This window comes from Muntiacus reevesi, chromosome 1, assembly GCF_963930625.1.
Source record: "Muntiacus reevesi chromosome 1, mMunRee1.1, whole genome shotgun sequence".
Classification (NCBI taxonomy): Eukaryota; Metazoa; Chordata; class Mammalia; order Artiodactyla; family Cervidae; genus Muntiacus; species Muntiacus reevesi.
Window position 1 is genome coordinate 201,239,284 of NC_089249.1, and position 22,745 is coordinate 201,262,028.

Here is a 22,745-nt window from a genome sequence, read left to right on the forward strand (position 1 = left end):
CATAGACTTGTTCCAAGAAATAACTGAGCTACCATTTATGAAATGCCTAGCACAGTGCCCACATTGGTGCTCGGTAATTGGCCTGCTGTTACAGTTATTATTTGTATTCCTGCTAGTCCTCGAGTCTGATGTTTTAAAAAAATTGGTGGATATGGGGTTGATGAAAGTAAGACTCAATTCTTAAAAAGATTTGGGAACCTTCAGCAGGGAGATGAATGCTCTTATCTGCATTTTACAACTTCTAAAGCACTTCTGTCACTGGTATCTTTCGTAACCCACCTTTGTGAGAAAGCAGAAAAAGAGAGCCAGAGGAGCTCCCAGTCCTTCTCCCATCCATTCCTAGAGGAGAGACCGTGAGCTCAGCTTCACCCCACAGCTGCCCCATCTCAGGACCAACATCCATCTAGGGCAGATCTTCACCCAGTGAAATGCCCTTCGGAGCACTGGCTAAAGCCAAAATGCTGTTCGCAGAATCTGAAACTCAGAGAGTTTTCTTCCTTCAGCAGCTGGAGAGAAAATGAAGTGCAAGGATGGCGAGTTTATAAGTAGAAGATGGGAAGTGGGCCACAGGTCTCACTCTGCCAAGATGTGAGGGCCTGGGTAGCCCCGTTGTCACTGATGTTGCACCAGGAAAGGAGAGAACCAGAGGACGTGATTTTGCAACTTTGATTGCACATAGGTCTAGCTGGGAATGCTTAGCCTGTTCCTCCCTGTGAGCAAGTTGGAAACATTTTCTTATCATGTTTAAAACAAATGCTACCGGGGGTGTGTCCTTGTCCTGAATCAGAGAAGCAAGCAGAGCCTTTTCAAAGGCTCACCTCTCAACTCCCAACTCAGACCTTGGAGTCTTCTCCCAGGGTTTATTATCAGTGTTTACCTCTCCTTTATCCTCTGGGGCCACATCCAGAGAGGACTTGAGGAAATAATTGGAGCATTTCTTGGAATATTTAAAAGTTCTGCAACTCACTAGAAGTTTGTAAAATTTCATTTATATCTACAAGAAAACATTTGTTTCTTAAAGCTGTAAGCTTTTATTATCATGTTGAAGAGGAAAGGGGCATGTCCAACTAAGCAGAATTGAATAACTGCTACCATTGTGTGTATTCTGGCCTGCAATGAATGGAGGCTTTAGACGTTTTTCATCAATGAAGACAGATTTCTCTTGATATTCTCAAACTCTCCACTGAGGTTATATTAGATGTGAGTAAGTTACTCAGTCTAGCAGGTCTAAAGCTGTGTAGCATAGTACCATGTTTTGTGACAATTCTGATTTCATACTTAATATTTTGGAGGTGTTCCTTAGAAAAAATCCAGAATTTGGGAATCCACAGGTGAAAATTTCTAGATGATACTCTCAGAATAGTTTGTGGGTCCAGGGACTCTTCTGGGATTTGTATATAGGAGACAATTCAGGGAAATTTCTCAACAAGGGTCTGGGTTTGAGGAAAGATGCTGGGATGAAAAGAAAGAGAAGCAGTAAAACAAAGTGCATGGATCTTATTTTCAAAAGGAGGGTATTTTAACAGCTGCCTATTAGAAAATAATTTTTTTTCAATCCTGTAACTTTCTATGTCCCCAACATCACCCCTGTGATTTGCAAGATGGATGTAGATGCCAGATCACATGTTAAAACACACCACATCTTGGTCAGACAGAGGTGATGCCATTATTGACAAAGAGGTCACCAACAGGGTGAGCCTCACAGAGTCTAATTATGAGAGCAACTTTATTTTTGTCTCCATCTGTTCTTTTACAATTGCTTGGTGGAGATAGCTCTTTGTCTGCCCCTGGATAAAACTTAAGCATCCATGCCTTTTCTGGTCCCTCTCAGGTGAGTCCCATGGGCATTGAGTCACAAACTCAATCTTAGTTCAGAATTACAAGTGTCGGTCCAAAATATGAATGTGTCCACTTCATTGAGACTTCCCTACCCAGGCCAGGGCTGGCTGCAGGCTGGGTGGGGAAGGTATGAGATCACGCCTTCCTCCCTGGTGGTCCTCCCCCTCCTCCACTGGCTGCTGAAGGTTTCTGCCCTCTCCCGCCAGATGGAAGGAGGGAGGGAGAATGACTTCGGGCAGATGTTTACAATTGCGTCTGTTGTCTCATGGACACTTTTAGGAGGTCTGTGGAAGCAGGCAGTGCCCTTCTTTGGTTATCTGCTCCCGCTTCACATCCGCTTCTGTCTCTGGTGTGTACTTTACCGCCCCCTCTGGTCTGAGGGCGGGTACTGGCCTTCAGGTAAGAGTCCTCTAAGACGCCATTCCCACCACCACCTGATGTTCCTTCTGTAGACTGTGTTCAGTTTCTGGGGTTTATTATTTGATTTTCAGCCACAGTCTTCCTCACCTTTCTTATTGGGAACCCCGAGCTGTAGGGAACATGATTGTGCTTTTCCAATAGTCTCATTAGGGCCCGAGTTAGCTTGGGTTTCAGATTGGAGTTGGGAGAGAGGACCCGTCATTCCTTCCCTTTTGATGAGCTGTAGGACTCAACAGCTCTCCGAAGAAATCCTCACAAATTCTCCCTCATTCATTTATATTCTCTTTCTCTTTTATTGAAGTGAAATTCGCATAGCATAAAATTAACCTTTTTAGAGTGAAAAGTTCAGTGGCATTTACTGCAATACTCTCTTAACCTCAACTCAGCCCTTTTATTACCTCTTTTCTGGGTGAGGGTTGCAAAGTTAACAATTTGGCTTATTTGGTATTTTTGGGGTAAGTTCTGCACATGGTCTGACCCCTCACTTTTGGAGTTTAACAGATCATGTATCTCCTGCCTCAGTGGAAACTTGTAATTTAATATCTTTTGTACCTGGCTAGGTACAAACTCCGAACTTAGATAAAGCCCCATTTTACAGGTTAGGAAACTGAGAAAGGGAAAACAACCTGCCAGTGTTGTGCTGGCAGTGAGGCAAGGCCAGGATTCGAGCCTGGTCAGGTCTGTCCAGGAGCACCAGCAGTGTGTGTCTGCCCTGACAGGACGTGGTAACCAATGACCTCCCTCCACAGCCTGCTGTGTCTTCTGTCCCCACCTGGCCTCTGGGCCGTCCTAGCAGCCCCGGGCTTCCTCAGGTGCAGCAGTAGAAGGTCGTGTCAAGACAGTCCAAGAACATCCATGTCCTGACTCTGCCAGTGAGAAGGTGGGAGGGCTCTCCCAGCAGTCTGGGCCTCCAGCCTGGCCTGAACTGGGGCCTTTCCAGGTGTCAGTTACAGCGAGGAAGTCCTCTGCCAGCACAGTTGGCAGCTGGAGACTGGGACAGCACTGGCCTAGAGAGCAGCATGGGTTACTGGGGATATGCCTAAGGAGACTGGGGGCCAAGAGCCTGTGCTCCCTGAGGAAGGCAGGAGGGAAGGCAGGGGCCAGCCCGTCAGGCCTCGAGGCACCCCACCTGTGCAGCTGCGTCACCTGCCTCCTGTGGGATCAAGCAGCTGGGAGCCTCAAGGTGGGTGAGCTTCAGGTGTCTGCAAAATGATGGTCCTTCACAGCATTCATCTGCGTGGGACTCTGATGGTGGCTGTGGACGAAGGCCAGAGGTTTGCGTGGACAGCACTGGGTGTCTGGGGCTGACGACTCGGATGCTCTTCTCAAGGAGTGGCCGGTGAGCTTCCAACTAATTTTCCTTCTTGCTCTCTCCTTTCAGGGAACCCAAAAGGTGCGATGCTCACCCATGGGAACGTGGTGGCTGATTTCTCAGGCTTTCTGAAAGTGACAGAGGTGAATAAAGTAGATTTTCTAATGCAGGTTTACTCTCAAGGTCACCCTCAAGCCCTCAGAGGCTTTTTTTTTGTGCTTTCTTTTTTTTTCCCCTGATATAATCTAGGCTGCCTTTCCCAGGCAGGAGCTTCTGTTTTCATTAGAGCAATCCCACTTTCACAGATACTTTGAACCACAAACACTGAAATGATCCATACCTGGTAAATATTCAGTTGATTTCTAATAGTGCTGAGATCCCAGAAAGAAAAAACATGGAAAACTGTTTTCCATTTTTAACTTCAAAAATTGAGATACCTGTGGTTTAATGTATACCTTTATCTAAAAAGTCATCCTTGGTAACTTCTTTTTCCAAGTAAGTCAGGGTTTAATTCAATCATTTTGTGTTTAAGGACTACTAGAGTCTGAGAAACAACGGCAACTGCTAATTTATAAGGCTGTACTAAAAAAGGTAAATCTAAAATCAAAAAAGCTTGATACCTTGGCCTGACAAAAGCATGTTAGCATTTTTAACCAGCTAAGAAGGAAGGACCTTTTACCACAAGTGGTGAGTATCTGAATGTCCTACAGTTTCCTTAAGGAGGAAGTGACATACCTTTTCATATAAATTAAACTTTTTCTCCACTGTAGAGAAAAGCACCATCCATATTTATGCCAGATGGCATTATGGAGCATATGCCCAAATAGTAGGAAAGTTCCTGCATCTTGGTGGGAAACTGAGAGATCGTTGGTAGCTGAGCCCAGGCCAGGAGCCACGAGCAAGTTTCCCAGGGCTTGTCCAGACTTGCCTGGAAGCCAGTTCAGGAGACTGAGGACCTCTGAAAAGGGGCAGAGAGCAGGGAAGTCAGCCCAGGAGAGCTCATCCCTGAGCAGAGCCCCTTGACCAGGGCAGCTCCTGTCCCTGAGGTCAGACCTGGCCCAGAGAGGGGGATCCCGCTCTGGCACCCCCTGTGAGGCCCTGTTCTCAGGTGTGGCTCGTGAGGCCTGGCTCCAACCGCCACACATCTGCCCCCGGCCCTCGTAGACACAGACCTAGGGTTCTCTGGGCCCCTTTCTCCAAGAGGACTGGAAAGTGCCCACAGGCTGAGACCCTCTGAAGCCCTACCCCGGTGGCCCAGGGATGCGGGTGAAGTGGGGCCAGAGGCAGACCCTGCAGCTGTGGGGAGGGGGAGGTGCGCCGAGGTGGCAAGACGACTGCGTGAGCTGCAGGCCCTCCCAGAGGAGACTTCCCTGCGCAGCTGACTCTGCTGGTTTATGTGTGCTGCAATTGGCTCTTTGCTTCTGCAGATAACCTAGACCCACTGGCGCTTCGACCTAACACTCGGCTTCCTACGCTGCCCTTTCTCTCACTTCACTTTCTGCACCTTCTGTCTTCCTCTCACTCCTCCCCCTTTTCACTTTTTCTCTCTCTGTCATCTCTCCTCTGTCTCTTCTCCCTCCCCATCTTCCTTTTTGCCCCTCCAGGTCATTTTCTCTTTATTGTTTTATGACTCTCTCGTTGTCTTCCTGTCAGTGTTTCTTTCCTTTCTGTCTCCCATGCCCGGCACCTGCAGAAAGTGATCTTTCCGAGACAGGACGATGTGCTCATCTCCTTCCTGCCTCTGGCTCACATGTTTGAGAGAGTCATCCAGGTAAGACGCCCGCCTGACTGACCGGGCCTTGCCTGGGCTCCTTCTGTTTTCTTACAGAGTCAGTGGGCTCCCACTTGTGCGGATGTACACATTTCCTATTTGCCTTTAGCACACATGTTTGAGCGAATGGTACAGGTAAGGCCCTGGCTTCAGGGAGGCACATTCTGTGCGCTGAACCCGCAGCCCTGGCAGGGTGGCGCTTTGGCACTGGCAGTGTGAAATAGAACTAAACTGGCCTGTCTTGGAAGGTGCCACAAGGGGTCAGAGGACCATGGCCCCTCGACCTGTCTCTCTTGGGACCTGCCTGCACCACCTGGGGACACAGCTTGGCTGAGAGAGGTCCCAGCTGATGGCATCTGCTCAGAGAGCATTGCTTCTCTGCAGAAGTGCTTTATTGTTCAACCTCTGTGCAGTGTGGCCCCGTTTATGGCCAAACACCTATATTTTATAACTTCCGTCACTCACAAACTTCTAAAAGAGAAAACAAGACAGTAAAGTTGGGGAATCAAGCCACTCAGGCTATTGATGGCACTGCCATTGTGATTGGGCACTAGGACAGACCTCCTGGGGACAGAGAATGGAGGGATCCACGTGAGGTTGTGGGGACAGAGAAACATCTGTGTGTGTCACTTACGGAACCAGCCTTTGCCTACATTATCTCCCAGCCAGTCAGTCAGTTCAGTTGCTCAGTCATGTCCTACTCTTTGCGACCCCATAGACTGCAGCACGCCAGGCTTCCCTGTCCATCACGAATTCTCGGAGCTTGCTCAGACTTATATCCGTTGAGTCAATGATGTCATCCAACCATTTCATCCTCTTGTTGTCCCCTTCTCCTCCTGCCTTCAATCTTTCCCAGCATCAGGGTCTTTTCTAATGACTCAGCTCTTCGCATCAGGTAGCTAAAGTATTGGAGTTTCAGCTTCAGCATCAGTCATTCCAATGAATATTCAGAAGGACTGATTTCCTTGAGTTTGACTGGTTTGATCTCCGTGCAGTCCCAGGGACTCTCAAGAGTCTTCTTCAACACCACAGTACAAAGGCATCAATTCTTGGGCACTCAGCTTTCTTTATAGTCCAACTCTTATGTCCATACATGACTACTGGAAACACCATGGCTTTGACTAGATGGACCTTTGTCGGCAAAGTAATGTCTCTGCTTTTTAATACGCTCTCTAGGTTGGTCATAACTTTTCTTCAAAGGAGCAAGCGTCTTTTAATTTCAAGACTGCAGTCTCCATCTGCAGTGATTTTGGAGCCCCCCAAAATAGTCTCTCACTGTTTCCATTGTTTCCCCATCTATTTGCCATGAAGTGATGAGACCAGATGCCATGATCTTAGTTTTCTGAATGTTGAGTTTTAAGACAGCTTTTTCACTCTCCTTTCACTTTGCTCAAGAAGCTCTTCATTTCTTCACTTTCTGTCGTAAGGGTGGTGTCATCTGCGTATCTGAGGTTATTGATATTTCTCCTGGCAGTCTTGATTCCAGGTTGTGCTTCACCCAGCCTGGCATTTCACATGATGTACTCTGCATATAAGTTAAATAAGCAGGGTAACAGTATACAGCCTTGACGTACTCATTTCCCAATTTGGAACCAGTCTGTTGTTCCATGTCCAGTTCTAACTGCTGCTTCTTGACCTGCATACAGATTTCTCAGGAGGCAGGTCAGGTATTCTGGTATTCCCATCTCTTTAAGAATTTTCCACAGTTTGTTGTAATATACACAGTCAAAGGCTTTGGCATAATCAATAAAGTAGACCTAGATGTTTTTCTGATATTCTCTTGCTTTTTCTATGATCCAATGGATGTTGGCAGTTTGATCTCTTGTTCCTCCACCTTTTCTAAATCCAACTTGAACATCTGGAAAGTTCATGGTTCATGTACTGTTGAAGCCTGGCTTGGAAAATTTTGAGCATTACTCTGCTAGCTTGTGAGATGAGTACAATTATGTGGTAGTCTGAACATTCTTTGGCATTGCCTTTTTTTGGGATTGGAATGAAAACTGACCTTTTCCAGTCCTATGGCCACTGCTGAGTTTTCCAAATTTGCTGGCATATTGAATGTAACACTTTAACAGCATCATCTTTTAGGATTTGAAATAACTTAACTGGAATTTCATCACCTCCACAAGTTTTGTTCATAGTGATGCTTCCTAAGGCCCACTTGACTTTGCATTCCAGGATGTCTGGCTCTAGGTGAGTGACCACACAATCGTGGTTATCTGGATCATGAAGATCTTTTTTGTATAGTTCTTCTGTGTATTCTTGCCACCTCTTCTTAATATCTTCTGCTTCTGTTAGGTCCGTACCATTTCTGTCCTTTATTGTGCCCATCTTTGCGTGAAATATTCCCTTGGTATCTCTAATTGTCTTGAAGAGATCTCTAGTCTTTCCCATTCTATTGTTTTCCTCTATTTCTTTGCATTGATCTCTGAGGAAGTCTTTCTTATTCTCCTTGCTATTCTTTGGAACTCTGCATTCAAATGGGTATAACTTTCCTTTTCTCTTTTGCTTTTTGCTTCTCTTCTTTTCTCAGCTATTTGTAAGGCCTCTGCATACAGCCATTTTGCCTTTTTGTATTTCTTTTTCTTGGGGATGGTCTTGATCACTGCCTCCTGTACAATGTTCTGAACCTCCATCCATAGTTCTTCAGGCACTCTTGTCTATCAGATCTAATCCCTTGAATCTATTTGTCACTTCTACTGTATAATTGTAAGGCATTTGATTTAGGTCTTACCTGAATGGTCTAGTGCTTTTCCCTATTTTCTTCAATTTAAGTCTGAATTTTGCAATGAGGAGTTCATGATCTGAGCCACAGTCAGCACCTGGTCTTGTTTTTGCTGACTATATAGAGCTTCTCCATCTTTGACTGCAAGGAATATAATCTGTCTGATTTTGATATTGACCATCTGGTGATGTCCATGTGTAGAGTCGTCTCTTGTGTTGTTGGAAGACGGTGTTTTCTGTGACCAGTGCATTCTTTTGGCAAAACTCCATTAGCCTTTGCCCTGCTTCTGGGCACAGCAGAAACACTATCTCCTAAGCCTCTCCCATTTGGCCTTGGGGGAGATCTGGTTTACTAGGCAGGGCCTTCTAACTTTTCAGACCCGGATTCCATTGCCAGCGATTATCACTGGCAAATGGTGACTCTGGGCAAATGCCTTTACCTCTGAGGCCTTTGCAGTCCTCATCTGTAAAACCGATAAGAATTCTGTCTCCCTTACATAATTGCTATGAGTATGAAAGAAAGGAGCTCCTTGGCATATTCCTAGTCCCAATAGCAACCAGCCAGGCTCCATCGTGGTCTCCCTTAGCCAACAACATCAGCAGCATCTCCAGCACTCTGCACACCCTCCCAGAGTTGCCGAGGTGTCCCTGGGGAAGTGCGCAGGCACCCTGAGACCTGGAGCAGACACACCGATGAGGTAGTACAGCTCAGGGATGGAGTCCCCACGGAGGCCTCTGCCCAGGCTTGGGAGTGAGCACGGAGGGGCAGCCACCAGTGAGTCTGGCTTCTCTGGCATTCCCCAAAGCCTCAGGATTCCACCCTGTCTCCTGCTTCGCTTCATGTCTGAGTGGGACTTAGCGGGGAGGCGGGGAGCCGTGGAGGGGGATATGTCACCTCAGATGGCTTTCTTCAGTGTCCTGTGGCTGCAGCCAGAGCTGGCTTAGGGGGTCACAGGTGCCTCCGTATGGGGCAGAGCTTTGGACAGCTCTGGACTGCTCCCAGGAGTGACCACCCTGAGGGACTCCTTCCTTTCTGTCCTCCCCCTCCAGTCCGTCGTCTACTGCCACGGAGGGCGCGTTGGCTTCTTCCAGGGAGACATCCGCCTCCTCTCAGATGACATGAAGGCCCTGTGCCCCACCATCTTCCCAGTGGTCCCCCGCCTGCTGAACCGCATGTACGACAAGGTGAGCCTCGCGGGGGGTCTTTGCTCGTTCGGACGGAGGCTGAAGCCCCAGGTCCTGAAAGTCGCCGCCTCTCCTATATCCTGACTCTCACCCCTGCTTCTCCTGTTTTCTTCCAGCTCTCCAAAACCCTGGTTGGGAGATTTTGAGGGGAAGGAAGCTTCTTTCTCAGCTGTGTGCCTGGGCCTCGTAGTGTTAACCTTTAGCTGGATGTCACACATTTAATGAAACTCCTGCTTCCCTGGTGGCTCAGTTGGTAAAACGTCTGCCTGCAATGCGGGAGACGTGCGTTCAGTCCCTGGGTTGTGAAGATCCCCTGGAGAAGGGAATGGCAACCCACTCCAGTATTCTTGCCTGGAGAATTCCATGGACTGAGGAGCCTGGTGGGCTACAATCCACAGGGTCACAAAGAGTCAGACATGACTGAGTGATTAATACTTTCACTTGCAGGGGCAAAAATAGTGTGGCTTCTCTGCTGACCAGTCTGAGCTTTCTTCCTGGGAGTATGTCTTGAGGTGGGGTATGTAGTCCTTACAGCTGTTCCCAACTTCTGTTCCTCAGATCTTCAGCCAGGCAGACACCCCATTAAAGCGCTGGCTCCTGGAGTTTGCAGCAAAGCGTAAGCAGGCCGAGGTCCGGAGTGGAATCATCAGGAACAATAGTATCTGGGATGAACTCTTCTTTAATAAGGTTCAGGTGAGAAAATGAACAAGTGATGATGGAGTGGCACCCAGGTATCCAGTGGATGACCTTATAGAAGAACTGGAGAAGTTCCATCCCAGTGGCATGGCATGTAATCTTATAAAATAGTAACTTATTTGCCAATGAAATCAAAGCTTAAGCTACCATTGAAATTTTAAAGGACTCATTTTTGTTCTTTGGAGACGTGTTATATTTGCCTGCCTCAACCAGCAAGAATTCTTGGACTCCTGGAAAGTGAGTTCCCTGACCTCTGTAGGCAGTAGGACAGCTTTGCCCGTGGGTAGTCGGGTTCACCAGGGATCTCCTGGGACCTGAGGATTTTCTCGCCCCCTCCCTGTAACCTTGGCCGCGGTGCCTTTCCAAGCAGCACAAGGCTCTAGCATGATGACCAAGAATCTTCCTTTCCCTCCTTGTTTCCCATCCCTTCAACTTCTCCCAAACCAAGCCGTATATGAACTACTCATTCCTGTATCCCCACTAAAGTTGTAAACCTCTGCATCACACAAAGAATTTGTAGTTAATTAGAGGAGTGAGCATCACTCATTTTTCCTTACTACTCTATTTTTAGCTATGAAAATGAATATTTAAAATCTCTTGGCTCAACTTACAGAAACAAAGTGCTTAAAAAATTCATTGTCCTCTGCTGGGCATAGGTGAATAGCTCATGGCATTGATTTAGAAATGAAAAAAAAGGCCATGCCATTAAGGTGCAAGTGGGAAGAAATTGTCCTAAGTAATTGTATTGGATCCTTGCACACAATGAGAGAGTGAGGGAGCAGCTGTGTATTTTAAGAAAGGGAGAACCAAAATTACAGAATGCCGCACAGATTAATGGCTCATGTCTCAAAATACATAAAAGAGCTAGCCAGCTGTACTGTGGCTTGGGTTGCAAAGCAATTTGGATCGATGCATTTGGAAGGAGAAGGGCCTTCCTCACCTCAGCTCTTGGGTTGTACAACCTCAGGCTGCCTCTGATCCCAACTTCAGGGTCCAGGTTAGGGTGCAACTGTGGTGTGTTTTTGTTACGTGAGACCCAGGTGAGCTGCACGTCACCTGCAGCAGCACAGACTCTGGCATGTTTTTCTCTCTCCCCACAGGCCAGTCTTGGTGGGTGCGTGAGGATGATTGTTACTGGAGCAGCCCCCGCATCACCAACGGTCCTGGGATTCCTCCGGGCAGCTCTGGGCTGCCAGGTACTGCCTTTATGTGGCCTTCCCTGGGGGCAGTGGGGTGTACACTAGGACAGGGCAGGGAGCCCGTTGTTCCCTCTTCTGTATAGAGAAATAACCCTAGGGGCAAGATTTTTGTGGGGTAAAAGCTCCCTGCTTTCAAGATGTAAAAAGCCTAAGGGTCACCAAAAGCCAAGATAGCCTTGTGCGATCCCATAGAGGGCAGCCCTGGTTGGCTCCCCCGTCCCTGGGATTCTCCAGGCAAGAACACTGGAGTGGGTTGCCATTTCCTTCTCCAACACATGAAAGTGAAAAGTGAAAGTGAAGTCGCTCAGTCGTGTCCAACTCTTAGCGACCCCGTGGACTGCAGCCTACCAGGCTCCTCCGTCCATGGGATTTTCCAGGTAAGAGTACTGGAGTGGGTCACCAGTGCCTTCTCCGGACTTATGCAGACTATATAGTAACATAGTTGTGATTGGTGGGTTTTCAGTAAAGTAGGCACATATATTTCATAAATGTGCACGCTTAAAATTTTATGCTTTGGAAGTTGTGGACTTCTTGAGACTTCCCTGGCAGTCCTGTGTTTAGGACTCAGTGGTTTCACTGCTGGGATCCTGGTTTCAATCCCTGGTCAGGGAACTAAGATCCTGCAATCCTCCCCACCCCACACACACAAAAAAAAAGGAAGGAAAAAAGAAGCTATGGGCTTCTTAGACTGACCCTCCTGTTATTCAGCAACATGAGCTGGCCTCTCCTAAAGGCTGCTCTCCTACATGGTCTAGTCATGCCAGCACATGGGGCTCTGAAGGGAAATATCTTACAGAGACAAAAGAAAACCTCTAATGGATTTTAAAATGTTTGTCTTTACTATGCATTATTCAAACTGAAAATAAAGTCAGTGGTTGAAAATAAGAAGTCTTTATCCCAAACCACGTAACCTTATCTACTAAGTGTCTCTGGTAAAAATAGCATTTCTTCCAAGCAGAGTAGCCATGCCTGTTATCTGTCCAGTTTCTCCTGGAGTTACCTAGTTTCAGGGCACCGTCCCTAGCCAGGAGAGCCAGATGCTCAGTGGGAGGTTAGCTGACTGAAAAGGGCGGCCAGTTACCTGCAGGAGGGCGCGCATCTCCAGTGCAGTTTTTGTGTTCTGCTTGAAGGTTTATGAAGGTTACGGCCAAACTGAGTGCACGGCGGGATGTACCTTCACCACACCTGGGGACTGGACCTCAGGTAGGATGGGCTGGAGATGTGGGAATGAGTTAGAACAGCAAGCTCGAAAACTTCCTCTTGGAGAGGATACTTACAAGCGCACTTAGGAAATAGAAGAAAAACATCGATGGTGGTTTTGTCTGTGTTGTGGCATTATGGAGCTGGTTTTTTTGTTACATATTTTTGTACTTCCTTTTTTTTGTATTTTCCTATTTCTTTCATAGATAATTAGAAGTCACGTTTTAAAAGTAACAGATCACAAAATACAGCTCCAGATAGAAAAATACCTATAATACTAATATATTGGATTTTATAGTTTCTAAATATCACAGTGTAGCCTATAGTCATGTTACAGTGAAGGAAGCAGGCTGCAAACTGGATATGACCTAAGAGGGAGGGACAAGTTTATAGCAGCCAATGTGCTATTTCTTGAAGGGCCATTTCAGAGGCTTTTTGGAACTATGGTCTCCTGTGACTGCAACATCTAAAAGGCAGTGGCAGCCTCAGAGAGGAGCAACTACTGCCCACACCCTCATTCTGAGGAGACATTTTTCGGGACAAGGAGGAGGCAGTAGGTATTGGCCTACATGTATTGGCCATCACCAAATTTAGACCAAATGCTAGAAGAATCTGAAAAACATTTGTCAAAAGACTCCTTCCAGATACCAGCTTCCTCTGTGAGCCCGGGGCTACCCTTCATGCTTAAGTTTGCTCAGCTGTAACTAGAAAACTTGGAATGATGTACATAGGAAAGAAACATGCTTAGTAACGCAACTATTTTCTGAGCACCTTGAGGTAGTCAGAAGAAACATGATAGGTGAATTCTAAATTGAAATCACATTTGGCCAAGTGAGGTATAGAAGCATTTTTTTTTTCTTCTGAGTTTTATCTCCTTAAGCTTCTGCTGAATAAAGTATATCTTGTATGCAAAGTTTTTGGTTTCCCTACCACTGGCACATTTACTACAAGGACTGTATTCTGAGATCATGGCTCATTAACTTTTTTCTTGTTATGCCATATTATATACTGATTGCTTATATATGTGCCCTTCCTTTTGGACACTTTCTTCCCTCTTATGATATCCGCTCCATTATCACATGTGAAGGTTTGGAAGTTTTACCATTTTTAGGCATCCTTACCATAAAAACATACGAAAGTTTATCAAGTATGAGAGGATAGCTGTCTTTGTACAATACTGTAAAAGATTTGACAATCTCTCATTTAAAAGAGAACGTGTCAGAGCCTCCTTTTTGTTTTCATGGTTCACTTTATTTCAGGACCTTGGCCAGCACCTGCATAAAAATCCTCCCCTTTGCCCGTAATCCGTGTAACAACCACAGTTATTAGAACATAGCTTAGGTGTAGTTTTGTGGTTGGAATATACAAGACCAAAAAAATGTAAAGTCTTATTTGGGGTGGTGGGGGAGAGAGAATTGTAGATGATTATTATGCACATTAATCAATAGTCTAGTGACTGGGAGAAAGGCAATAGTGACTATTTTATGATCCTCAAACTGAAAGAACAAAGAGAGTGGAGGTGATGGGATTCCAGTTGAGCTATTCCAAATCTTAAAGATGATGCCGTGAAAGTGCTGCATTCAATATGCCAGCAAATTTGGCAAACTCAGCAGTGGCCATAGGACTGGAAAAGGTCAGTTTTCATTCCAATCCCAAAGAAAGGCAATGCCAAAGAATGTTTAAACTACCGCACAATTGCACTCATCTCACTGGCTAGCAAAGTAATGCTCAAAATTTTCCAAGCCAGGCTTCAGCAGTATATGAACTGTGAACTTTCCAGGTGTTCAAGCTGGATTTAGAAAAGGCAGAGAAACAAGAGATCAAATTGTCAACATCTGCTGGATCATCAAAAAAGCAAGAGAGTTCTAGAAAAACATCTACTTCTGCTTTATTGACTATGCCAAAGCCTTTGGCTGTGTAGATCACAACAAACTGTGGAAAATTCTTAAAGAGATGGGAATACCAGAATACCTGACCTGCCTCCTGAGAAATCTGTATGCAGGTCAAGAAGCAACAGAACTGGACATGGAACAACAGACTGGTTCCATATTGGGAAATGAGTACGTCAAGGCTGTATATTGTCACCCTGCTTGTTTAACTTATATGCAGAGTACATCATGTGAAATGCCAGGCTGGTCAAGCTGGAATCAAAATTGCCAGGAGAAATATCAATAATCTCAGATATGCAGATGACACCACCCTTATGGCAGAAAGTGAAGAACTAAAGAGCCTCTTGATAAAAGTGAAAGAGGAGAGTGAAAAGGTTGGCTTCAAACTCAACATTCAGAAAACTAAGATCATGGTATCCCGTCCCATCACTTCATGGCAAATAGATGGGGCAACAATGGAAACAGTGAGGACTTTATTTTTGGGGGCTCCAATGTCACTGCAGATGGTGACTGCCACCATGAAATTAAATGATTCTTGCTCCTTGGAAGAAAAGTTATGACAAACCTAGACAGCGTATTAAAAAGCAGAGACATTACTTTTCCAACAAAGGTCTGTCTAGTCAGAGCTATGGTTTTTCAAGTAGTCATGTATGGATGTGAGAGTTGGACTATAAAGAAAACTGAGCACCAAAGAATTGATGGTTTTGAACTGTGGTATTGGAGAAGACTCATGAGAGTCCCTTGGACTGCAGGGATATCAAACCAGTCAATCTTCAAGAAAATCAGTCCTGAATATTCATTGGAAGGACTGATGCTGAAGCTGAAACTCCAATACTTTAGCTACCTGATGTGAAGAACTGACCCATTGGAAAAGACCCTGATGCTGGGAAAGATTGAAGGTGGGAGAAGGGGACGACAGAGGATTAGATGTTTGGATGGCATCACTGACTCCATGGACATGAGTTTGAGTAAGCTCCAGGAGTTGGTGATGGACAGAGAAGCCTGGCATGCTGCAGTCCGGAGGTCGCAAAGAGTTGGATATGGTTAAGTGACTGTACTGAACTGAACTGAAACGAAACCAAAAGAAACGATCTAATAATGGGGAAATGTCTTAATATAAAAAAATCCTGACTGTGTGGTTGCTGTGGGTATGAGCCTCCCTACAGATCTGGGCCCCGTAAGTCTGTCCAGCTGGACGGATGTAGAACAAAGGCCCTGCAGGGGTTGGTTGGCCTCACCTTGCTCCAAAACTTTATCATCAGTGCTTACTTATGACAAACACCTGTCTAAAGGTGTATTGCTTTCCATCCACAGTTCCCCACTTTGACCACTTGAGGGGTTTTACATAGCATGGAGCATCTTCAGTGCTGAAACTGAAATGAACACTGACAAATGCCCCTTTGTTCTGGTGTTCTAGGACACGTAGGGGCACCTCTGCCCTGCAATCATATCAAGCTCGTCGATGTCGAGGAGCTGAACTACTGGACCAGCAAAGGAGAAGGAGAGGTAAACTTGAGTGTTTAGCCATTCATGTCTGTGGAGGCTTCATTATGTAGGAAGTAAAAGAAAAAAAAAAAAAGGAATTATTTTCCTTTCACCCTATGTGTAAGGTCATTTCATATTCCTGATTAATTTAAACCCAACTAAATTGAGTATTTCCTCTCCTGTTTACGAAGTAACCAACCCCCAAGGATCAGACTGGGCTGATCTAAAATAAGATTTGGGATTGCTAAACTTTTTGTAAAAATCCATTTTTTTTTTCTTAACTGGCATGGCTTGCTGCTGTGTATCTGTTGAAATAGAAACGTGACCATTTGGAGATAGGCCAGATGGGGTAGATAGAGCTTGCCCGCAACTGCTGATCCCATGGGAGTGGATGGGAATGTGAGTGCCTGGTCATGAAGCGGGGCGTCAGGCATCTCTGGCAGAATCAGCCAGCCTTCTGTCTCTAGGGAGATGCCATCCAGTGCTACAGAGCTGGGTTCCTGAGGAAGAGGGGATGGCATAGGCCGGTCTGGGGTGGCCAGAGCAGAGAGGTCACTGCTTGAGAGAATGCTGGTGGCCATTTCTGTCCTCTCTTTCCACCACTGTGGTTTCCACAGTGGATTTCCTGAGGGATAGTGTACATTTTTCTACACGTGCCTCATGACAGCCTCCTATCAGGGTTCCTTATGCTGCGTCCTGAGAGAAACCAGGTGTTTGTCCCTACAGATATGTGTGAGAGGACCAAATGTGTTCAAAGGTTACTTGAAAGATCCAGAGAGGACAAAGGAAGCCCTGGACGAGGACGGCTGGCTTCACACTGGAGACATCGGGAAGTGGCTGCCGGTGCGTACGTTGGAACCATGGACCTCCACACATTTTGGTGGTGGGAGTGTGTGTCATCTGGTTCACTTCCAAGGCAGGAATCTTCACGTCCACCCCAACAGTCATTCCAGAAAACCTCCAGGAATTTGGAGGTTTTTCCTTACCTTGCCCCCAAAGCTTCCTTCTCCATCCTCCTGATGAAGGTGACAGGGATCTTTGGGGAGCATAGAACTGGAGTTTGAGGCCCACTGCCTACCCTTAAGTGGCTTCCTAGAAGAAGTCTGACAGTGCTCTGGAATCTGATGGATAAAGAATTACACATGGAACAAGGGGTTCATAGCTCTAGGAGATCTGAGAAAGGCAGGGCCTGGGACACTGGCCTCCAGCTGAGAGGTGACACTGAGCGATGTGAAAAGCTTGGAGCTGAGCAGGAGGATTCTAGGGTTCTTATGTCTCTGCTAGCAGCTACTCCAGTGACCTTGAACAAAGCTTTATCCCTCCCTGTGGCTTTGTATTAACTCACTTGTAGAATAAGAAAGTAAGTTACATGGCATTCTTTAGCTGTGGCCCCCAACTTTTAGTTAAAACCAGTTATGGTGATTCATTCTATCATTTGTAAAATGGGGGTAATAATATTGCTTACCTCTGTGGTCATGTTGTAAGGAAGAAATGAGATTACAGTGTACCTGTAAAGCTCTTAACACACTACCTGGCACATAGGATATGCTTAGGTGAAAGCTATGACCACAGAAAGGCTCCATCCCTGAAACTAAGAGCCCCCCCACCTGCTCCAGCCTGCCCCAGGAAACCATTCCTGTGTCTCTGGGAAATTGCTAAGGCTTTGGGTGGATGTTCTGAGATGTTGAGTTTATCAGGCAGGTTAGTGATGTTGAGCCCTCCAGGGGCTGGTGAGCTGATTTGCCCCTGCTTGGAACTGTGTACTTCACTGGGAGATACCCTCACTCCTGCAGCAGACATGCATGTGTCCCCACCACGTACCCAGGACCAAGGACTCTGCTCAGGGAAGAGACACATCTTTAGACGCTACCCAACCCAGTGTGGTGGGAATGAGATGATGGCCATGCTCACCTGGGGGAGAAGCAGAGAACAGGCGTCCACTGGCTCTGAGTCTCAGGATTTCAGTCCTGTCCCAAGAGAGGGAAGAGCAAGAAGGACAGTCAGGGCAGGAGTAGTAGCTGCGCTAAGTTGAGGAAAACCAGGGTGTGAGGCAAGCGCTTCTAGCTGAGAGCCCACAGTGGAGGAGAGGGGCTGGAGAAGCAAGCAGGGCCCTGGACACTTGCAGAGGGCCGATTGTCCCTGATGGGGACAGCGAAGCCCAGGCTTCAGCCCTTGCTTGTATAGGCCCCTTTCAAGGCTCTGTACTTCATTTTATATTATTAGGGGGGAATCCTCAAAATTGGGGAGAAACTTGAAGTCCCACAAAACTGCATCTGCCAATGATGCCCTATAACTCAGATGAAACCACCCACCTTGCAGGGTGTTGTGAGAAGCAAGTAAATTGATTCATGCTTGAACTCACAGCCCAACGCAGTAGGCAGGCAGTCTGTGGGAGTCAAGTTTTTAGATTATTTTGGAATAGTATTAGATAGGGAAAAATTATAAGTTTCTGATCCGGAAAGACCTGATGTAAGTCCTGGTTCTCTCACCTCCTACCTGCATGGCTTTGGAGGAGTTGACTGACCTCTCTAATCCTCACCTTCACCATTTGTGAAATGGAGGTGATGACACCCAACTCATGGGGTGCCACGAGGCCCAAAGAAGCCAGTGTAGTGAAAGTGTTTGATGTCCAGGCTGGATTTTGAGCAAAACAAGGCCTGCCTGTTTTTCTCTTCTGGTGTGTTTCTGATGACTGTGGTTCTGATAATTGAACAGATAGAGCAGGGCCAGAGTGTGTGCACACGTTAGATAAGGAAGTGGTTTTGATGGGAGGAAGAGTCGACTGTGAGAAGGATTTATGCATGAGGATGGGTGAGCCTGACTGCTGGAAGTCCCAGGAGAGCGCAGTGGCAAGGCCATCTCTAGGTCTGGGGCTTGGGGAATGGGACAGGCTGGAGGAGGAGGAGGAGGGCCATCCTTTAGGGCACACTGCATTGTGCAGGGCAGACAGCCTGGCTTTTTTTTTTCCTTAAGTCTTCTGAGGAGAGTGAGGTTCTGAGGCTGGAACTCAGTGAAGACCTCTGGCAGGAAGCTCAGACAGATGCAGGAGTGGCCACGGAGGACATAAATGGTAGTCACCTCAAGGGACATTGTCAGTAGAAGTGAGGACATGGCAGCATTCAAGGGTTGAGCCAAAGGAGACAGACCAACCTTTTTATCTCAGAAATTCAAAGAGATGTAAGGGAGTCAGGGAAGTGGGAGGGGGTCCTGGAAGCCAGGGGCTCAAGCACTCACTGCCCAGGGGTGGCCTGCCTGCCGCAGAAGTCTTGGAGAGAGAGGGTCCCTCCTGCCATCTGGGGGACTCCACCAGAGCTGTGCTGTGTGCTGATGGATGGAGTGTCCACCCTTTGGGAGTGGTGGCCTAAGCGTGGTTCACAGGAGCGAATCTGAAGATTCAGATGACAAAGGGGACAGCTGGAGCCCCAGTGGGAGGGTGGGGAGCCTTCTGATGAGGAAGACACCTATTGCTGGGCACCTGGTTGGCAAGTGGGAGGGGGAATAGGGCACATGCTGAGGGGAAAGGACAGTGGGCACTCAGGGCCCAGCAGAGCTTGAGAGCCTTCCACTTGTGTACACACCGTCCCTCTCTGGCCACGTGGTGACTTCATGAGGGCAGAGATGTCGGGTGCACGAGCAGATCCAGTGGGGCGTGCAGGGTGGGACAGGGCGGGGGTTGAGGGTCTATGGCATGAGTAAGTGAGGGGCTATGGCATGAATAAGTGAGGGGCTCAAGCTTGGGAATGCCATCTTTTTATGAAGCTGCTTGTCCAACTCCACAGGCTGGTACTCTTAAAATTATTGATCGGAAGAAGCATATATTTAAACTTGCTCAGGGAGAATATGTTGCGCCTGAGATGATTGAGAACATCTACATCCGGAGCGAGCCTGTTGCCCAAGTCTATGTCCATGGGGACAGCTTAAAGGTGAGTCCCCAGGCTTCAGCCCTCCCACACGTGCCAGGCCTGATGAGAATTTGGGGAATGATTTCCTAAGTATCTGGTATTTGATTTAAAGTGATGACCATTCATTTCCAATCAGACACTGATATTACCTGGCATATAAGATCAGGAGAGAAAGGGAGAAATCTTAATTGCTTATAGTTTGATAAATTTGCAATTAGGTAAATAAGTTGCTTGAAGTAGTAGTAATGCACATTCCTACTACTTTTAACTTATGCTTCATCTACTTCCAAGAGAAATTTTGAGATCTGAAGTCAGAAAGATCATTGTGAATATATTCTGTGCTATCATTGCATGCTCAGTTCCTTAGTTGTGTCTGACTCGACAACCCTATGGACTGTAACTCTCCAAGGCTCCTCTGTCCATGGGACTTCCCAGGCAAAAATACTGGAGTGGATTGCCATTTTCTCCTCCAGGGAATCTTCCCGACCCAGGGATCGAACCTGAGTTTCTTGCATCTCCTGCATTGGCAGGCAGATTCTTTGATACTGTGTCATCTGGGAAGCCCCTGTGCTGTCATTAGATTTATGTAGTTAAACACTATTATTTTTTTAAGAAAATACTTTAAAAATTAAAATTGTGTTCTTGATGAATGAGGACCATGTTAATGAATCAATTTCAAAATGGTCTGGAAATCCTTAGAAATGTATGTCTTTTGGATCGTATAGTTGGGTGATTAGTATCCTAAAGACGGTCTCATTTAAATTTGTCATTAGAATCAAAGGTACAAACAGGACTAACCTTACTGATTTTTAATCTCCTTTAAGCTGATTTTTTATTAATCAATCTTTTACAAAGTTAAGGAAATATATCAGAAACATTCAAGAATATTTTGGTCAAGAATGTGTGATATGTTAGTGGAAGTGTTTCATAAGCATATACATATTTTTAGGAAAGAGTGGAGTCTGAGAATACCAAGATAAGTTTTAATGCTGGACCACAAATAACCACTTTAAAAACTTTTGTCCTAACTGTGTTTTCCTCTGGTGGGATCACAGGCCTTTTTGGTGGGCATTGTCGTGCCCGACCCAGAAGTCATGCCCTCTTGGGCCCGGAAGAGAGGAATTGAAGGGACGTATGCAGAGCTCTGCACAAATAAGGTCTGTACCTGGGGGCTGTTTCCTCAAAGCCTGCTGGACCTTCCATGATACTGCTTAATGAGAGAACACAAAAACGGTAGCCCAAGTGAAATTTGAGCCAGTAGGGAAATTTGCAACTTTATTTTATAAGTGGTGGGAGTCCTAAACCAGAGGTTTGTCTTTTGTTATTGTTATAGAAGAACCTTAATTCCTCTTAGAATACTTGATAAATGTTTGAACTTTCCAGCCAGGAGACATCACAGAAAGCTTGCCCAGCTGTTTTGCAGCTTGGAGGAGAGTCCAGGGAGTGAGGGGGCTTGCCCAAAGCCACATAACTGGTTAACAGCAGTGTCAGATGTGAGCATAGGCCTTCTGACGGCCCTGTTCTCTCCTGATGAGAGGTAGATTTTGTGTCTACTGGGCTTAGAGAGATGGTCATGGAATTGCAAAAGGAGCACAGTTCTCTCTGTTGAGAGCATTAGCTGCTCACACCTTCCAGACACCTCCTGGCATGTGCACAATTCTATGGAAGAGGATCTCTGTGCCCTGACTCAGCATCAGCCCTTCAGTTACATGGCCTGTTTCTTAGCAGTGTGAACTCTAGAGCTCCCACCAGGCCCTCGGCTCCTCTGGGGGTCACAAGGTACCTGGGACTCAGCAGGCTGACCAGAGGGCCAATTTTTAAAAAAGCTGAGTAGTCCCTTAGCCTGCTCTCAGGCACTCCTTAGGCCTTGCCAGCACTTACTTACCAGATGAGAGGTGGTGATTGGCTTGCTGCCAGCGAGTGTCAGCCGTAGCTGGGGGTTCAAACGGTGGGGTGACGTGTTGGTATGGTTACTAGTTGTACTTTGCTCAAAACTCATTGATTCTTCTATCTCCATTTTGAAATGTGATTTTGCCTTGTAATTTTACCTATATGGTTTGCTTCAGGAGCTGAAAAAAGCCATTTTGGAAGATATGGTGAGGTTAGGAAAAGAAGGTGGACTCCACTCTTTTGAACAGGTAACTGTTACCTTTTCCATAATTGTTATGGCCCTTTATGTAGGGATGAAAATTAAAGTCACCGACGGTGACCCTAACCTAGATTCCCCATCCTCCAGACTGTGGCCTGCAGGCAGTCTATGTACCAGAAGACCTCTGAAGACCTGTTCCAAGCTGACTTTGCAATAACCTGTAATCTAGCTAAAAGAGGTCATATGCTAAGTGAGACTGCACTCATTGTCCTCAGAATAACAAATGTTCATAAAACTGAAATATTTTCCTAGCTGTCACTGGTAGAGCATGTCTACATGGTGTGTCTCCGAGCTGCATGCGATACTCAAGAGCAGCAGAGCCCTGTCTCATTTTTATTTTTATGGGGACTGTCTTCTTGGCTTGCAGCCAGCGATCTTACTTGCTGGGACATGGAAAAGATTGCACTTCTGGGGCCAGGGATCTGTCAGCCCAGCGTGCCCTTTACAAAGAGGAGGAAACAAAGTGTGTTGGGAGTGGACACAGCAAACCTCTTAAGACTTTTTGACTTTTCAAGGTTGGGCCTCTTTTTTGTAACTGAATTCATGAGCATACTTGGTCCTTCTTACACATACCATTTATAATCCTCTGTAATCAAAAATTCAAAAATACAATTCTTTAAACAGAAAAATATTAATATGGATTTTTAAAAATCCCCCAGTATGCATTTAATTATAATTGATTTTCATAAAATGTTTCTCCAAGAACAGAGCCTATAAGGTTTATGAGAATTTTTAAATTTTATATGTTCATTTTGATGTTAACCTAAAAGCATTTTTTTTCATTTATTTTTATTAGTTGGAGGCTAATTACTTACCATATTGTAGTGGTTTTTGTCATATATTGACATGAATCAGCCATGGATTTACATGTATTCCCCATCCCGATCCCCCCTCCCACCTCCCTCTCTACCTGATTCCTCTGGGTCTTCCCAGTGCACCAGGCTCGAGCACTTGTCACATGCATCCAACCTTGG

General features: G+C 46.1%; 1 protein-coding gene across 3 annotated transcripts in view; it reads left to right on the forward strand.

Annotated features, from left to right (window-relative positions):
- ACSL6 (acyl-CoA synthetase long chain family member 6) overlaps positions 1-22,745 on the forward strand; it is a 65,735-nt gene that overhangs the window by 30,474 nt on the left and 12,516 nt on the right. Inside the window, exons 10-20 of one of the 3 annotated variants that reach the window (XM_065918155.1) lie at positions 3,641-3,714; positions 5,265-5,342; positions 9,117-9,251; positions 9,810-9,944; positions 11,048-11,143; positions 12,277-12,349; positions 15,653-15,741; positions 16,447-16,563; positions 19,500-19,643; positions 20,678-20,779; positions 21,689-21,760. In XM_065918155.1, the coding sequence (XP_065774227.1) occupies positions 3,641-3,714; positions 5,265-5,342; positions 9,117-9,251; positions 9,810-9,944; positions 11,048-11,143; positions 12,277-12,349; positions 15,653-15,741; positions 16,447-16,563; positions 19,500-19,643; positions 20,678-20,779; positions 21,689-21,760 (1,115 nt within the window). Of the gene's footprint in view, positions 1-3,640; positions 3,715-5,264; positions 5,343-5,399; positions 5,478-9,116; positions 9,252-9,809; positions 9,945-11,047; positions 11,144-12,276; positions 12,350-15,652; positions 15,742-16,446; positions 16,564-19,499; positions 19,644-20,677; positions 20,780-21,688; positions 21,761-22,745 lie in introns of all 3 variants that reach the window. The other 2 variants (XM_065918152.1, XM_065918154.1) reach the window with 2 other exon arrangements.